Source organism: Tupaia chinensis, unplaced genomic scaffold, assembly GCF_000334495.1.
Source record: "Tupaia chinensis unplaced genomic scaffold, TupChi_1.0 Scaffold000532_1, whole genome shotgun sequence".
NCBI lineage: Eukaryota > Metazoa > Chordata > Mammalia > Scandentia > Tupaiidae > Tupaia > Tupaia belangeri.
The window spans coordinates 6,650,294-6,668,599 of record NW_006160045.1 but is presented as its reverse complement, the minus strand read 5'-3'; the positions used below and the strand labels follow the sequence as shown (position 1 = coordinate 6,668,599).

The following is an 18,306-nucleotide window of genomic DNA, read 5'->3' as shown; positions in this document are numbered from 1 at the left end:
AGAGAAAAGGGCAGATGCAAAGGCTCCAAAGTATGGTAGTGGCGGGTGGATTGGAAGTGTTCACTATGGGTTATCGGTAAATAGCCATACATATATTGTAGATAATTTCTACGAAAGATGAATTCTGATGAAAATGTAGTCACAGGTGGCCTAATTCTTGCAAAATGATAAGAGCCTGAATTTATTGATTTTTTAAAAATAATTTTATTTCACATTTCTTTATTTATTTATTTGACTAGAGAGAGACAGAGTGTGTAAGAGGAAAGAAAGTGAGAAAGCAACCACCAGGTCCAGGACTCAAACTGACATCAGCCATGTGGGAGTCCAATGCCCTCAACCACCATGCCACCTGCCGGCCCCAAGAGCCTGAATTTAGGTAGAACCAATGGGAATACAAGGGCTGTGGGCAGTGAAAACACTTGAAAATAAAACTGAAAAGATTTTGGAAATTAGTTGAATTATAGGAATGGAGACTAAAAAGCAATCCTAGATAACTAAGGTTTCTGCTAAAAAGATACAAAGTAGGAATCCATTTTGACTTGTTAAGTTTGAATCTTTTCACAGTGTGGACTATATTCTTTGACTCAGGATAAAGCTTCTTAATTTAGATTTCAAATGGTTAATTACTTAAAGGTTATCTTTTTAACCCATAGGAAGATGATGCTAAATCACTAGAAACTGTTGAAAAGCAAAAAGTGAAAAGAATGAGGACTGAAAAGGCAAAACAAGCAAGCAAGTATGACTTTCTTTTGTAATTTTTACCTACTGACTTCTCAGAATTAGATTCAAGAAGAGTCTAATTTAAAAAGGGGAGTTAGGGACCAGCAGATAGTGTGGTGGTTACATTGCTAGCCATGGTTCAAGTCCTGGAACCCAGAGACTTAAAACTCACGCGGGGCATGTATGTGTGTGCCCAAGATCCTGAGAGGAGAGTGGAGGAGAAGGGATTGCGGTGTGGCCATCCCCCTGGGGGTGATTTCTCGCTTTCTGCCTGTCTCCCTTAGTCTTCCAGTGAGTGCACATGCCCCAAACCAAAAATCTCTCTTATAAAAAAATTAAAAGGGAAGTTAGGCTCATTAGTAAAGAGTAATTCTTAGGACTTTTAGAAACACTAGCTTCTTAACATTGTTAGATTCACTACTGAAGGTGGATTTGTCTGTATAACATGAGAGCCTGTTTGTCCTTTCTAAAGGAGGATGGTGGGTGTTAGTTTAATACCCAGTAAATCAGTGAATTTTTCTGGGTTTGGAGTATGTGGGGAGAGAACTGTGATGATTGAATTTTTCACCTGTATAGATAGATAGAGATTAATTAAAAAATAGTAGTAAACTTTAAAATTCAGTCATTATTCACTAGTAGCAATTAGAACTGTGTTCATGAGGAAATCACTTGGGTATATTTATACCACAGTACTGTTGTGTACCCACCTAACGACATTTCAGTCAGTGACAAGTCACATACACAGCAGTGGTTCCATAAGAGTAACAGAACATCCCATACATCCTAGGTTGTAGAGGATGACCATCTAAGTTTGTATAAGTACACTCTCTGATGTCCACACAGTGACAAGATCATATGACCTATTTCTCAGAATGTATCTCCATCATTAAGTGATATGTAATTGTGCTTTGGCATGGTTGGATTTAATAGAAGTAAAAATTAGCTTTTTTTTTTTTTGGAGAGGTGTTTGTTACAGGGTGCATGCATTTGCCCAGAAAGACAGAGAGAGAGAATTAGGAAGTGAGAAATCACCCCCCAGGGGGGATGGCCACGCCACAATCCCTTCTCCATTCTCCTCTCATGATCTTGGGCATGTATGCACGCACCCGGCATGAGTTCAAGCCACCAGGCCCGGGACTCGAACCATAGTTGACTACATGGGAATTCAGCAACATAGCCATTACGCTAACTGCTGGTCCCCAAATTAGTTTATTTAAAAATTTTACATAACTCTTTAGGCCAAAAGTAATACTTTTCACATATTAATTGGCTTTGTATATATTTGCAAAATGACTTCATGTTTGTGAAACTACACAGAACGCTGACAACTAGTGTTTGAGAATTGCCTTTTCTCATAGACTCCACAGAATTTACATGAACAAAGTACTAGTACTTGGAGGTCTATGGTATTTACTAATACATAGGAAACTTTTAAAGGGAAATTCAACTGTGATCATTTTTAAACATCCAAATTAAAGAAGAAAGTCTCAAACGAAGCCTTATTAGCTTACGTGATTTAAAACTTCATTTTCAAATGTTCGGAAGCCAATTGTTGTTTATAATATGATGTTTTTTGTTTTTGTTTTTTTCAGAAACACAGAAAAAGCAAGTTCGTGGTCACCTCCTCCAGTAGAAATTAAGCTGCTTTCTCCCTTGGCAAGCCCAATTGATGATGTAAAGAGCAAACCTAGAAAAACCGCAGAAGTAACAGGAAAAGTTCTTGGAAAGGGCAGAAAGAAACTGTCTTCCTTTCCAAAGCAAATTTTACGCAGAAAAATGTTATAATTTTTTTCCAAGTTTTTAACGTACACCTATTTATAAAGTCATTGGAATTGTGTGGATTATTAAAAATCATCCTGTTAGAGAAAAGGGCAGATGCAAAGGCTCCAAAGTATGGTAGTGGCGGGTGGATTGGAAGTGTTCACTATGGGTTATCGGTAAATAGCCATACATATATTGTAGATAATTTCTACGAAAGATGAATTCTGATGAAAATGTAGTCACAGGTGGCCTAATTCTTGCAAAATGATAAGAGCCTGAATTTATTGATTTTTTAAAAATAATTTTATTTCACATTTCTTTATTTATTTATTTGACTAGAGAGAGACAGAGTGTGTAAGAGGAAAGAAAGTGAGAAAGCAACCACCAGGTCCAGGACTCAAACTGACATCAGCCATGTGGGAGTCCAATGCCCTCAACCACCATGCCACCTGCCGGCCCCAAGAGCCTGAATTTAGGTAGAACCAATGGGAATACAAGGGCTGTGGGCAGTGAAAACACTTGAAAATAAAACTGAAAAGATTTTGGAAATTAGTTGAATTATAGGAATGGAGACTAAAAAGCAATCCTAGATAACTAAGGTTTCTGCTAAAAAGATACAAAGTAGGAATCCATTTTGACTTGTTAAGTTTGAATCTTTTCACAGTGTGGACTATATTCTTTGACTCAGGATAAAGCTTCTTAATTTAGATTTCAAATGGTTAATTACTTAAAGGTTATCTTTTTAACCCATAGGAAGATGATGCTAAATCACTAGAAACTGTTGAAAAGCAAAAAGTGAAAAGAATGAGGACTGAAAAGGCAAAACAAGCAAGCAAGTATGACTTTCTTTTGTAATTTTTACCTACTGACTTCTCAGAATTAGATTCAAGAAGAGTCTAATTTAAAAAGGGGAGTTAGGGACCAGCAGATAGTGTGGTGGTTACATTGCTAGCCATGGTTCAAGTCCTGGAACCCAGAGACTTAAAACTCACGCGGGGCATGTATGTGTGTGCCCAAGATCCTGAGAGGAGAGTGGAGGAGAAGGGATTGCGGTGTGGCCATCCCCCTGGGGGTGATTTCTCGCTTTCTGCCTGTCTCCCTTAGTCTTCCAGTGAGTGCACATGCCCCAAACCAAAAATCTCTCTTATAAAAAAATTAAAAGGGAAGTTAGGCTCATTAGTAAAGAGTAATTCTTAGGACTTTTAGAAACACTAGCTTCTTAACATTGTTAGATTCACTACTGAAGGTGGATTTGTCTGTATAACATGAGAGCCTGTTTGTCCTTTCTAAAGGAGGATGGTGGGTGTTAGTTTAATACCCAGTAAATCAGTGAATTTTTCTGGGTTTGGAGTATGTGGGGAGAGAACTGTGATGATTGAATTTTTCACCTGTATAGATAGATAGAGATTAATTAAAAAATAGTAGTAAACTTTAAAATTCAGTCATTATTCACTAGTAGCAATTAGAACTGTGTTCATGAGGAAATCACTTGGGTATATTTATACCACAGTACTGTTGTGTACCCACCTAACGACATTTCAGTCAGTGACAAGTCACATACACAGCAGTGGTTCCATAAGAGTAACAGAACATCCCATACATCCTAGGTTGTAGAGGATGACCATCTAAGTTTGTATAAGTACACTCTCTGATGTCCACACAGTGACAAGATCATATGACCTATTTCTCAGAATGTATCTCCATCATTAAGTGATATGTAATTGTGCTTTGGCATGGTTGGATTTAATAGAAGTAAAAATTAGCTTTTTTTTTTTTTGGAGAGGTGTTTGTTACAGGGTGCATGCATTTGCCCAGAAAGACAGAGAGAGAGAATTAGGAAGTGAGAAATCACCCCCCAGGGGGGATGGCCACGCCACAATCCCTTCTCCATTCTCCTCTCATGATCTTGGGCATGTATGCACGCACCCGGCATGAGTTCAAGCCACCAGGCCCGGGACTCGAACCATAGTTGACTACATGGGAATTCAGCAACATAGCCATTACGCTAACTGCTGGTCCCCAAATTAGTTTATTTAAAAATTTTACATAACTCTTTAGGCCAAAAGTAATACTTTTCACATATTAATTGGCTTTGTATATATTTGCAAAATGACTTCATGTTTGTGAAACTACACAGAACGCTGACAACTAGTGTTTGAGAATTGCCTTTTCTCATAGACTCCACAGAATTTACATGAACAAAGTACTAGTACTTGGAGGTCTATGGTATTTACTAATACATAGGAAACTTTTAAAGGGAAATTCAACTGTGATCATTTTTAAACATCCAAATTAAAGAAGAAAGTCTCAAACGAAGCCTTATTAGCTTACGTGATTTAAAACTTCATTTTCAAATGTTCGGAAGCCAATTGTTGTTTATAATATGATGTTTTTTGTTTTTGTTTTTTTCAGAAACACAGAAAAAGCAAGTTCGTGGTCACCTCCTCCAGTAGAAATTAAGCTGCTTTCTCCCTTGGCAAGCCCAATTGATGATGTAAAGAGCAAACCTAGAAAAACCGCAGAAGTAACAGGAAAAGTTCTTGGAAAGGGCAGAAAGAAACTGTCTTCCTTTCCAAAGCAAATTTTACGCAGAAAAATGTTATAATTTTTTTCCAAGTTTTTAACGTACACCTATTTATAAAGTCATTGGAATTGTGTGGATTATTAAAAATCACATAATTTGGAAGAAAATAATTTATATAAATTATTGTAAATTTTTGTAAACAGAAGGTCTTTAATAAGTAAAGTAACTCCATATGGAGTGTGATTCTTTTTAGTCCAGGCAATTTTTTTCTATTTTATATTAAGACTTCATACATTTATATAATATGTAAATATGGCTTATTGCAATGTTAAATAAAGTGTATAATTCACAGTAGTTTGTGTCTGTTAGATTTTTGAGAGGGGATTCCTGTTTTTTTATATGCTAGTAGGTATTGATCCCATTTTCTTTTTCATAGTTAAAATATTAGACCAATCTTAAAATGAGGATAATTGAACTGTTGATTTTACATTGCTATTTTATAATTTATGCACTTTGATTCTGTGATTAAGATTTCTAATCATAAAATGTATTTTGTTTTTGACTGTTACTATGTTGAAATTGAACCATGGGCATGTAATTTTGCCACCTTTTTGTAGTTTGACAAATTTTAAGTAATCTACCTCAAATGAGTAATTTTCTGAGTAATTCATTGGTTAACTATAGTATTGGCATTTCTTGTTCAACAGGCTTAAAGTCTTTTTACCTTTAAAGTCTCTTAATTTTTCAGAGACGAATTATCCAGGTTAGATTGACCGGTTCACTGCTCACTAGCAACCTCATTATAGGGTTTTTGAGAAGGAAGGGAAATGTTACATAAATCTGTCTGGCTATCAGGTGCACCCTGTGTGTGCCTAATATTGATAGGATGAGAAATCTGAACACATTTATTATAATATTCTTGCTATAAAGGCACTTGCTACTGAATCACAGAAAACTTTAATATTCAGGTTTTTAAACTGGGAAACGATCACAGGACCTCAGGCACAAATTATCAAGAATGGAGAGAGTGTGAGTAGATGTGGAAAAAAGAACAAAACACCTTGTTCTCTGCAGTATGACTGTGTGCAATTAAGCAATGATACTTGATGCAGGCTATAAAGTTCATTAATAAATAAGTGTCGTAAAATAATTTATAACAGGTCATTGATAGTATGTAATGAGCGGACCATTTATAATTGATTGTCTAGAAACAGACTGCTTTTGTTGGCTAAGTTTAATGTTTTAGTGTGAAGCATAAGCAGTGTGCTTTCTACATTATTTTTTTACCAAATAATATGGATAATGAGAAAATGATGAAAATGTCTATGCCAAGTATTGACAGTGTGAAAGTCGCAGTGCGGGTGCGGCCTTTCAGTCAGGTCAGTGAGAAATGTTACAATGCCTTGTGGAAATTTAACTGACTTTGATTTTATTAATTTTTTTAATGATAGTTATCACACCTGTATTTAAGCTGCTTGTCATTTATGGGATATTAAACTTATTTAAATGAACTTGTTATATGAATAATTTAAAGATCTAAACATAATTCAGTAAACATTTAATTTCATTCCTTTGCACAAGTAGCACAATAAAAAATACCAACAAGAGAATGTACTGTCAAGTTAATAATTTTTTTTAAACCAATGCAATTTGTGAATGTAGATATGTGGTACCTATTTTTAATAAATGTACCTTTTTTCTTTATAAAAGATGATAAGAATTGCCAGTTCTAAATGAACTCTATATATTGTAAATGACTTCTATATCAGTGTGTATATATGTGCGTATGAGTGTATACATGTATGTGTGTGTGTATGTATATAGCTTTTTATAGTAACACTGCTCATTGAAATGTGTTAGTGTAACATCTTAGGATAATACACGAATTATACTCACTGCAGCAACCATGCGTCTTTGTCGGTACACTAGTTAAATTTTAAAGTAATTCTGAACTGACCCATTCAGGAAATTTTTAACTATCTACTTGGATTGAACACTGTGGTAGATACTTAGAACACAAAGGAAATTACTTGTTCTCCAACGGTTTATAATCTTATGTATTAAAATTTACTAAATAATTTCACATTAAATTGGTACTTATTATATTAGTAAGGTAATAATATACCCAGCAAAAGGTTAGGTATAATTAATTCCACTTAGAAAGATCAGAAATGCGTCCTAGATTTGGAAACATTTGAGATGATCATAAGGGATCAGTAATTTGGGTAAGAACATTCTAGACAGAACGTGCAGACGTTTTGACAGTAATTGCTCCCTGAGTGGGTACAGTAAGCATGGCCTATATAAGTGTTCTTTCCTGTGTCTACAACTTGCTTTTTCTCTTTCGTCCATCAGTACTGCTTTGCACATTTTCTGTGGTATCCGTTCTATGACCTTTACATTTATATTGTGGAAAACACTGTAGCCACCATGCAGCTATGTAATTAGGTAACTTTAGTAAAATATGTAACTAGAAATTTTATGGATAATAGCTATTTAAGGCTTCTCAAGTGGCATCATTTCTTAGATAACTGACCAAAATGTTCAGGAACATTTGTTTGACTCAAAAGAGGAAATATCAGGGACCAGCAGTTAGCGTAACGGCTATGCTGCTGGACTCCCACGTAGTCGACCACGGTTCACGTCCTGGACCCGGTGGCTTAAAACTCACGCCGGGCGCGTGTGCGTGCGCGTGCGTGCCCAAGATCCCGAGAGGAGAATGGAGGAGAAGGGATTGCGGCGTGACCATCCCCCCTGGGGGGTGATTTCTCACTTTCTGTCTCTATGTCTCTGTCTGTCTGGCGAGCGCACGCGCCCTAAAGCAAAAAACCTCTCAAAAAAAAAAAAAAAAAGGAAATATCAGGGTCAGTAGATAGTGTGGTGGTCAAGGCACTGGTTTCCTCGTGACCAATCACAGTTCAAGTCCTGGACCTGGTGGCTTGCTTTCTCTCTTTCTCTTCTCTTTCTCTCTCTCTCTCTCTCATGCCCTATAGCAAATTAATAATACAAATAGTTTTTAAAAATCATTTCCTGTATATATGGCATGAGGTAAGAGTTCAATTTCATTCTTTTACATGTGGCTGTTCAGATCTGTCAGCACCATTTCTCTCTCACAAATTGAAAAATAATATTTTTTTTAATGGAATTTGGGGGCTAGCATTACGACTTGGTGAAGGGATCCAGATTTCACATGGCAACCACATGGTTTGAGTCCTGGACCTGACCATCTTGAAAAGTGCCAAGCACATGTTTGTGTATGCCCAAATCCCAGCAGGGCAGACAGCTGGAGAGGTATTGCGGTGGGACCATATCCCATTTTTTGCGGGGGGGGGTCCTCCCTCTTTCTGGCAAGCAAACACCTGCTGGCAATTTTTTTTTTTTTTTTAAAGAGATTCTTGCTATAGGGTGCATGCACTTTCACCAGAGAGACAGAAAGTGAGAAATCACTCCCCACTCCCCCAGAGGGAATAGCCATACCACAATCCCTTCTGTTTCCTGTTCTCTCAAGATTTGGGGCACGCACACCCTCACCTGGCGTGGATTTTAAGCTGCCAGGTCTGGGACTCAATGGTCTACTACAGGGGAGTCCAGTGATGTAACCATTATGCCATTTGCTGGTCTCGGCAAATCATTTTTTTTAATGGAATTTTGGGTCAGCCTTGTAGCCTAGTGGTTAAGGGAGCCAGGTAACATATGGCTGATTACAGTTCCAATTCCAGAGCCAATGGCTTGAAAAACATGCCCAGTGTTATGTGCATGCATGTCCCAAATCCTGGCAGGATGAGAAGGCATTGCGTGTGGCCACATCTCACTGAGGTGCTCTTCACTACCCTTTGATAGCCTTGGAGAGCACACACAAAATTTTTAATGGAAAAATTTTAAAGAATATTTAAAATTTGCTATAAGGCACATGCACTCACGGTGGGGGGGGGGGAGGAGAGCAAGCAAGCCACCAGGTCTGGGGTTTGGACCTCAGTTGGCCATGTGGGAGTCCAGTGCCCCAATCACCATCCACCTGCTGGCCCTTTAGTGGAAAGTTTGGTGTTTTTGTTTTCCGTGATTTTTTTGCCACCTGCCAGGGGGATGGCCATGCCACAATCCCTTCGTCACTTTCCTCCCGGCATTCTGCACATGCATGCACACTCACCCAGAGTGAGTCTTAACTGCAATACTGCCCCCACGGAAATTTTAATTCCATTTTTATGTTGTTTGAAATGTTGAGACAGTTGATTTTTGTACACTGGTTGTATATCTAGCATCTTTACTAAACTCAGTTATTACTCATAATAGTTCTTTTAGTGGATGCTCCAAGCTACAAATGACAGTTTTACTTTTTGCTTTCCCATCTGGATACCTTTTACTTATTTTTTTTTAAACCAAGTTGTGCTATCTAGAACCTCCAATACAGGAAGTTCTTTTCTTCTTGTTCGTGATGTTAGGGGGACATTCAGTTGACCACTTTGTGTAAGATTAGCTGTGGGGATTAGCAGGTGGCATCGTGGTTAAGGCACTGGACACTCCCACATGGACAATCACATTTCGAGTCCTAGACCAGGTGACCTGCTTTCTCACTTTCCCTCTCTCTGTCTCTTTGGTCAAATTAAAATGAATGAATGAATAAGTAAAATTGAAAAAAGACCTATCTTTATTTAAAAAAAAAAAAGATTACCTGGATTTTTCATTAATGCTCTATTTTAGAAGATTGAGGAGGGGGGACCAGCAGTTAGCATAATGGCTATGTCACTGGACTACCATGTATTCAACCATGGTTCGAGTCCCAGATCCCGTGGCTTAAAACTCAGGCTGGGTGCGTGTGCATGTGTGCCCAAGATCCTGAGAAGAGAATGGAGAAAGGATTGCAGCGTGGCCATCCCCCCTGGGGGTGATTTCTCGCTTTCTCTCGCTCCTGGCCAGCGCGTGCGCCCTATAGCAAAAACCTCCCCCCCAAAAAAATAAAAAAATAAAAATAAAAAACCAGATTGAAGAAATCCTATTCTTAGTTGAGTATTTTTGTGTTGCATTTTGTCTAATGCATTTTCTGCGCCTATTTTGATGAGATGGGATTGCGTTTTATTTTTCTGATATCATGTATTACAGTAGATCATTATTTTAAAATGTATTCCGGACTTTTGGATCAGGATGGTAAGGTAACAGTAGCCTTGCGTTCCCAGGAGAAGGGGACACACCACATCATGCACGCCCTTAGGTTGAACCAAACTTGTGTCTTTCAGGTAAATCCCACTTGGTCAAGGTATATAATTCTTTTTACATATTACTGGATTCAGTTTGATAGTTGAGGATTTTTACATCCGTATTCATAAGTGATGTAGTTTTTTTTTATTGTGATGTCTTTATCTGTATTTAGTATCAGTAATATTTAATAAGTTGGGGAGTGTTCTGATTATTTTAGGAGAATTTGTGAATTTTTTTTTTTTAATTTGCACTATTAAGAGAGAAACTGAGAACCTCCCGCCCCTATAGGGTAAAGCCACACCACAATTTCTTCCCCATTTCTCCCTCTTTTCGGGATTTGGGGCACACATCTTGCGACCTGGGGCACACGTCTGGCTTGTTTTTCAGGCCACCGGGCCCAGGACTCGAAGCATGTGGGATCTAGCCACCTTCATCACCACACCACTGGCTGGCCCCGTATTAATTTTTCTTTAAATGTTTGGTAGGATTTGGTGATCAAGTCATCTAGGCTTGGCCTTTTTATTGATTAATTTCAAAATCACCCTAAACAAGGTCTTCGCACTATGATCTTCCCCCACCCAGCACATCAGGGGCATAGACCCGAGTGTGCAGAGAGGAATCAGGAGTTGGGTCCTAGATCCTCCCATGTGGGGCCAGATCACAGGCTGCACTATTGTCTGACCCCAAAGGGTGGTGTAGTTTGGTTTTCATTTTACATGTATTACTACTGGATGACCATCCCTAACCTGAAGGTTCAAAATCTGAAATACTCCAAACCCATAACTTGGAGTACAGCATGACATCACAAATGAAAATTCCATACCTAGTCTCATATAGCAGTTTGCAGTCAAAATTTAGGTACACAATACAATTTATTTAGTGCCCCCAAAGAAAGAGATCTTCCCAACCCCCTTTAGCTACAATATATTCTTTCTGAGATTCAATGGACACAAACTTTGTTTCATGCACAAAATTGTTAAAAATATTGTGTAAAGTTACCTCAGGCTATATGAATAAGGTATCTATGAAACAAATGAATTTTGTGTTTAGCCTGGAGTCCTATCCCCAAGATACCATTACACATATGAAAATATTCCAAAATCTGAAAAAATTTCAAAAGACTTCTGGTTCCAGGCATTTGGAATAAGGGATACTCAACGTGTACTCAAATCTCTATTCTTGGGACCAGCAGAGGGCATAATGACTATATCGCTGGACTCTGGTGCAGTCAGCCTTGGTTCCAGTCCCAGACCTGGCGGCTTAATACTCATACCGAGTGTGTGTGTGTTTGTGTGTGCCCAAAGTCCCAAGAGGAGAATAGAGAAGGGACTGTGGCATGGCCATCTCCCAGGGGGCGATTTCTTGCTTTCTGTCTCTCTGGCAAACACATGCACCCTATAGCAAAAATCTTTTTAAAAAAAAAAAATCTCTATTCTTGTGGAGCCAGTGGATGTCGTGGTGGTTCAGGTGCTGGACCTCCCATATAGCCAATCAAGGTTTGAGTCCTAGACCTGGTGGCTTGTTTTCTCACTGTCCTTCTCTCTCTTTGTCTCTTCCTGGTGAATTAAAAAATAGTAATAAATAAAATTAAGTTATTTAAGAAGAAAAAAATCTTGTATAGGTCTTTTGAAATTACTATTTCCTCCTGAGTCTGTTTTCAGTAATTTCTGTCTTTCTAGGATTTTTTTCACTTCACATAAATTACCTTATTTGTTGGAGCTCAATTGTTCATCATATTCCTTTACAATTTTGCCTTTTTTTTAAACAAAAGTTTTTGTTGGGGGGCATATGTACTTGCTAGAGAGAGAGACAAAGAAAAAGTGAGAACTCAAGCCCCTAATGGGGGATGGCTATGCCACAATCCCTTCTCCAATCTCCAGGAATTTTGGGCACACATACACACATGCCTGTTGTGATTTTCAAACTGCCAGATCCGGGACTTGAACCACATACTTGGGCATGTGGGATCCAGCTCCTTTAACCACCATGCCACCTGCTAGCCCCATCTTTTACTGTATTTTTTTAAGAGGTTTTTGCTATAGGGCACTTGCACTCGCCAGAAAGAGAGAAACAGAGACAGAAAGCGAGAAATCACCCCCCAGGGGAATGGACACCCAGCAGTCCCTTCTCCATTCCCCTCTCGGGATCTTGGGCATGCACACACACATGCCTGGTGTGAGTTTAAGCCACCAGGTCCGGGACTTGAACCGCGGTCGACTACATGGGAGTCTAGCAACATAGATAACCATTATGCCAACTACAGGTCCCCCATCTTTTACTTTTTTAATCATTATTTCCTTCAGTGTTATAAATAAATCTCTAACAACTATTTTACAGTCTTTTCTGATAAATCCTGCATTTATTGTTGCTCATTATGTGTATGGCTCATACTTTCCTGTCTCTTTACATACCTCATAATTTATATCAGATACTAGATATCTTAGCTTTATGTCGTAGCAGCTCTTGAGTACCAGTCCTCTCTCCTCTGCACCTTATTGTTTTCATTTGCTTACTCGTTTAGTGAATGGCTGGATTATTTTATTGTTTTAAGGCTTTTGCCATAGGGTATGTGCGCTTACCAGACAGAGGAGGAAAGTGAGAAATCAGCTCCTGCTGGGGCGGTGACCATGCTCCAGTCCCTTTTCTGCTCAACGCTCCTGAGATTTGGGCACCCAGCATGAGTTTCAACTGCCAGGTCTGGGACTTGATCCACAGTCAGCCACGTGGGAGTCTGCCCTGCCACCTGCTCGCCCCCTGGCTGAATTAATGACATCCACTCCCCTACCCCACTGTTGGAGTGGAGGACAAAACAGGCATTCCCCTGCACCCTGGGGTAACAGTGGTTTGAGGTTGACTCTCCCTCAGTTTCCTTGACCATTCCCAGCTGTTAAACTTGTTCACTAGCTCATTACTTCATTGTTTGCAGCAACGCCTGGGGCGTAAATAGCTTTGTAAACTAGTCCAGTGTATTCTGCTTCCTTTGAAAGAATATCTTCTGAGATCAGTGGTATTTTTCCTGATCCCGGAAGTATCTTTCTGCCATCTTTTTCCCCAGTTGTCTGCAAATTAGCGGACACTGTCTCACCTCTCTCTCTCTTGCCACTTGTCTTTCATCACACCTCCTCTGTTCTTGTTGCAAATAAAGTCAGTTCCTTTGGGAAGAGATGTTAGCACCATGGATTTCAGTCCTGTTTATTGTCCCAGATAAAATCTCTAAAGCAAGATTCTAGGGTTGGGTGTGTGTGGACAATGGCAAGCTGCTCTCAGAGACAGCCCTGTTTCGGGAACTGAGATGGGCAGAGGTGATGAGTAACCTGAGGCCCTCTCAGCTGGTCTCTCCTGGCACGGAACCACCATTTCGGGGCGGGGCAGGGGTGGTTAGGACTGCAGAATTCTCCACATGCTGCAAAGCAGAGCCTTCGTCCCATGAGTAGGAGCTACATGGAAGATGGAGCCCCCACTTAACCCAGGACATGGTCTCGGCAATGGGCGGATGAAGGCCGTAAGAAATGCTGAGGTCCTGATCGGGAAACCGCCCTCTGCCTGAGATCTGGAGCAGACGGGACCTGGTGTGCTTGGCCCCAGCAGTCAGGTGGAGTTTCAACTTAGCCAAGCCGAAAGGAAGACGTAAGAGTTTTTTGCTTCAAATACTAGATTCATCAAGTTTTGGCAGACTTCCTTGAATAGATGTTTCTTCATTTGCTGTTTGTCATTAGGATCACTTTCAGAGACTCCGTGGTTGGTTTTCATGTTTTAGTGCATGATTTTTACTAGACTCACTGGGGAGTACTAGGACAGTTGTCAGTCGGTCTTTATGCTGCTGTAGGTCCTGCTACGAGTATAGCTGGGTGTACGGCTGAGGGCCCGCCAGCAATGCTCAGCTAACATGACTCAGGCAAGCCTTGCAACAGTTCCGAGGGGATCCAGGGACAGTGCTTGTCATAGCAGCTGCTAAGATCGCAGAACCAAACTTGTAATAGAACTGAAGATAAGCCTCTGATTTAATTTCGTATTAGGTGTAAAGGCCTACAGAACGAACTAGGAGAACTGAAACTATCATAATTGACTCTGAATTTGTAATTTGACTATAGAGAGAGAAGAACTCTGGGAGCAAATGTGTGATTTCCATGCATTCCAGAACCACCACCACTATACAGGACCCTAAGAATCCAGAGCACGTGAAGACATTTACTTTTGACCTGGCATATTGGTCTCATGATGGATTTCAAAAGGATAAAGATGGTGTCCTTATTTTGATCCTAGTAGTAAATTTGCAGGCCAGGTAAATTGCTTTAAAACAGTGTCGATGCAGGGGTTTTGTTTTGTTTGATGATATATTTCTAGCGTAAGAGTACAATGTTTTCCATATAATAAATATTCGCATACAACTATTCTACAATACAACATATGCTTCAGGCCCAGCTATGGCAGTGCATGCTGCTGATACGCTGTTCTCCACAGGCTGAGACGGCAGAGGAAACACAAGCTCAATTTCTGGTCCAACCAAAAGCAGGGGCAGTGGTGTGCACCTGTCATCTCAGCGACTCAGAGAGGATGAGGCAAGAGGATCACAAGCTCAAGGCTGGTCTAGGCAACACAGTGAGCCCCTGCCTGAAGGAGCCAGGCATGGAGGCATGTGGCTGTGGGCCCAGCAATGCAGGGTGATCACGACAAAGTGAGATCTGCCTTTGAGGAGGAAGACAGTCAACTGATTTGAGCATCTACATGTAGAAGCTTCCCTATGAGAGTTCGACTTTAAATGCATTGCTTTTTTCATGATGAACATGAGTTCCAAAAATGCAGACATTGTGTAAATAATTTGTAGACACTCAAATTGTTGACTTGCCGATATAATGACGTATTTTCAGCAAGGACTGGCAGCAGGGTCAATTATATTTTGCCTCCCTGAACTAAGTAAAGTTAGCCAAAACTGGGACCAACAGATGGCATAATGGTTACATCGCTGTACTCGACCATGGTTTGAGTCCTGGAACCAGTGACTTAAAACTTGCATGGGGCACGTGTGTCCATGCCCAAAATCCTGAGAGAAGAATGGAGGAAAAGGGATTGCAGTGTGGTCCCCAAGGGGGATGATTTCTCACTTTCTATCTCTCTGTCTCTATGTCTCCAGCCAGAACATGTGCCCTATAGCAAAAATATCGCTCTAAAATTTTTTTTAAGAAAAAAGAAGAACAACTCACCAAGTTCATCTGTGAATTTAGTTTCCATCAAATTTGGAAAAATTTCATCATTTCTTCCCAGTATTTTCTTTTCTCCCTTTTTATGCCTGTCCCCAATTATTTGTATCCTTGGGATTGTCCCACAGTTCTCTGAGACCGTTCATCCTCCCCGAAGACACACTTTTTCTATTTGTTCCTCTTGTCTCTCAAACTCAGTCCAAACATTGTATCCTGGGCAAGCATGCACACGCTCCTGGTGTGAGTTTTAAGCTGCCAGGTCTCCCAAGCTAGAATTCTGTGCTTCTGAAATGATATTTTTTTCCTAATTTATTGAGTCGTCGGAAAAGTCATGATGTACTTTTCTACATTTTTCTATGCGAAATGTGTCATGACTTTCCCAATGATCTCTTTAACAGATAAGCGACTTTCAAAGCAAAAATAACAATGTCTTGTGGGGGTTATAAAGTTTATAGAAATAAAGCATGACAGTAACACACAAAAAAAAGAGAGAGAGAGGTAACAGAAGAATATTGTGAGCACACAGGCACAGTGTGGGCTAGCTGAAGGCAGTGGTGGATCACATCATTGAGACTCTGTTAGGATTTCTTTTTTCTGTTTTTCTCTTGCTCTCATTCATGGAAATATGAATGAATAAACTTAAATATAAAAGAGGCTGACACAGAGACATGTAAGCAGAGTACCAGGAGAGGACAGGCAGAGGTTGGAACGCTGCAGCTGCAGGCCTAGGAATACCAGAGCTTGCCAGCAACCACCAAAGCCAGGAGAAGAGCATGGAACAAGATTTCCCCTGAGACGCTGATGAAGGGAAGCCAGCTGGTGGCATGGTGATTAAGGCACCAGACTCCCAACAAGCCTGACCTCAGTTTGAGTACTGGACCTGGCAGCTTGCTTTCTTAATTTCTCTCTCTCTCTCTGGTATGCACACATACTGCATAGCAAATTAAAAATAATAATTATAATGATAAAGGGGTCAGCACATGGCATAGTGGCTATGTCCCTGGACTCACACATGGCCAACTATGGTTCGAGTCCCAGACCTGGTGGCTTGAAAATCACATCAGGTACACCCAAGATCCTGGTAGGAGAATGGAAAAGGGACTGCAGCATGGCCATCTCCCCGTGAGCTCTCTTTTTTTTTTTCCCTCTTCTCTGTCTCTCTCTCTGGCAAGCATACATGCCCTAAGACAAAAACCTTTAAAAGAAGAAGAATGATAAATAAAATTAAGTAAATTAAATAAATTTTTAAAAAACTGCTGAAGGAACAAATTCCTCTAACACCTGGATTTCAGGTTTCTAACCATCAGAATTTGAAAGAATGAATTTCCGTTGTATTAGGCCATCAGTGTGTGGTACTTTGTTTCAGAAGCAATAGAATAGTCACACATTGAAAACAAATGTTTATTAAGTAAAAACACTAAAAATTAGGGCCTGCAGTGGCATCGTGGTTAAGGCACTGGACACTCCCACATGGCCGACCATGTTTCGAATCCCATTCCTGGTGGCTTGCTTTCTCGCTTTCTCTCTGTGTGTCTCTCTCTGGTCAAATTAAAATAAATGAATAAATAAAATTAAATGATTCTTTAAGAAAAAAAAAACAGTAAAAAAGTAATTACTTGTTAACATACATAATATATGTGTGAGAAATACAGTTCTTGGCAAAGCCAATCTGAAGAGAATGACATTGTTTTACATATCTTACTATTATTTATTTATTTAATTCTATTTGCTGTTATTATTTTTTAATTTGACCAGAGAGAGAAGGAAAATCAGAAAGGAATTCACCTTGTCAGGGACTCAAACCGCGGTTGGCCATGTGGTAATCCAGTGCCTTTAACCACTACGCCACCTGCCGGCCCCTATTTTATATTTTTAAAAATCTCTATAATATCTGGCTTCATAAAAAACAGCTCATAGGGGCCAGCAGGTGGTGTAGTGGTTAAGTGCTGGACTCCCTCATGGCTGACAATGCAATTTGAATCCTGGACTTGCACTTTGAAAGTCATGCTGGGCACATGTGCATGCATGCCTAAAGTCCTGAGAGGGGAATGAAAGAGAAGGGATCACAGCATGGCCATCCCCCTGCGGGGTGATATATATATCTCTTTCTCTCTCTTTGTCTCTTTATCTCCAGTGAGCATATATGCCCTATACCAAAAACCTAAAAAAAAAAAATGTTTTTTTAAATCTTATCCCTACATATGCCTTACAACATCACTTCATGTAGCCTCTAGCAAACTCGACTCTACACTTATTCCACTCTATTCATGAGAGAAGAGTGAAAAAACCACTAATATTATAAACATGATTTTACTTCACAAACTCCCTGAAAGGATTTCATCAGTCCCCAAGTGCACTTTGAGAACTGCTGTTCTAGAATAGTCAATAAAAAATAAACAACGGGGTCCCAACAGATGGCATAATGGTTAAGTCGCTGGACTCCCACGTAACTGACTGTGGTTTGATTCCCAAACCTGGCGACTTAAAACTCATGCCAGGCCCGTGTGCATGTGTGCCCAAAATCCCGAGAGGACAATGGAGGAGAAGGGATTACAGCGTGGTCATCCCCCTGGGGGGTGATTTATTTGTCTGTTTAGTGAGAGCATATGCCCTATACCAAAATTCTATCTAAAAAAATAAATAATACAGAAGTGTAACCAACTAATGAGTCAGTTGTGGGGAAGTGAAATTATGAAATGTTCTCCATCCAAAACATGGCAGGAAAAGGGGGGAAAAGAAGATGATATGAGGTAAGTAAAATCCAAATAGCAAGATCAGAGATTTGATGCTAGCCATATTGATTATTATATTGAATATAAATATTCTAAACATTCCAATTAAAAGACAAAGGTTGTTAGATTATGTAGATAAAGCCAAATCTACCTATATTTGTCTACAAGAAATCTGGTT

The 18,306-nt window shown here is 39.7% G+C and overlaps 2 protein-coding genes across 3 annotated transcripts in view; both read left to right on the top strand.

Annotated features, from left to right (window-relative positions):
- The window catches only part of AHCTF1 (AT-hook containing transcription factor 1), a 95,838-nt gene extending 89,226 nt beyond the window's left edge, over positions 1 to 6,612 (top strand). The window contains exons 35-37 of one of the 2 annotated variants that reach the window (XM_006157240.3): positions 654 to 736; positions 2,313 to 2,535; positions 5,117 to 6,612. In XM_006157240.3, coding sequence (XP_006157302.1) covers positions 654 to 736; positions 2,313 to 2,505 — 276 coding nt within the window. In that variant the 3' untranslated portion in view covers positions 2,506 to 2,535; positions 5,117 to 6,612. Of the gene's footprint in view, positions 1 to 653; positions 737 to 2,312; positions 2,536 to 5,116 lie in introns of those variants that run through there. The other variant, XM_006157241.3, reaches the window with a different exon arrangement.
- The window catches only part of LOC102484804 (kinesin-like protein KIF28P), a 69,123-nt gene continuing 57,096 nt past the window's right edge, over positions 6,280 to 18,306 (top strand). Inside the window, 3 exon segments of the mRNA XM_006157239.3 lie at positions 6,280 to 6,384; positions 14,290 to 14,449; positions 14,452 to 14,480. Of these exon segments, the coding sequence (XP_006157301.1) occupies positions 6,301 to 6,384; positions 14,290 to 14,449; positions 14,452 to 14,480 (273 nt within the window). The 5' untranslated portion in view covers positions 6,280 to 6,300.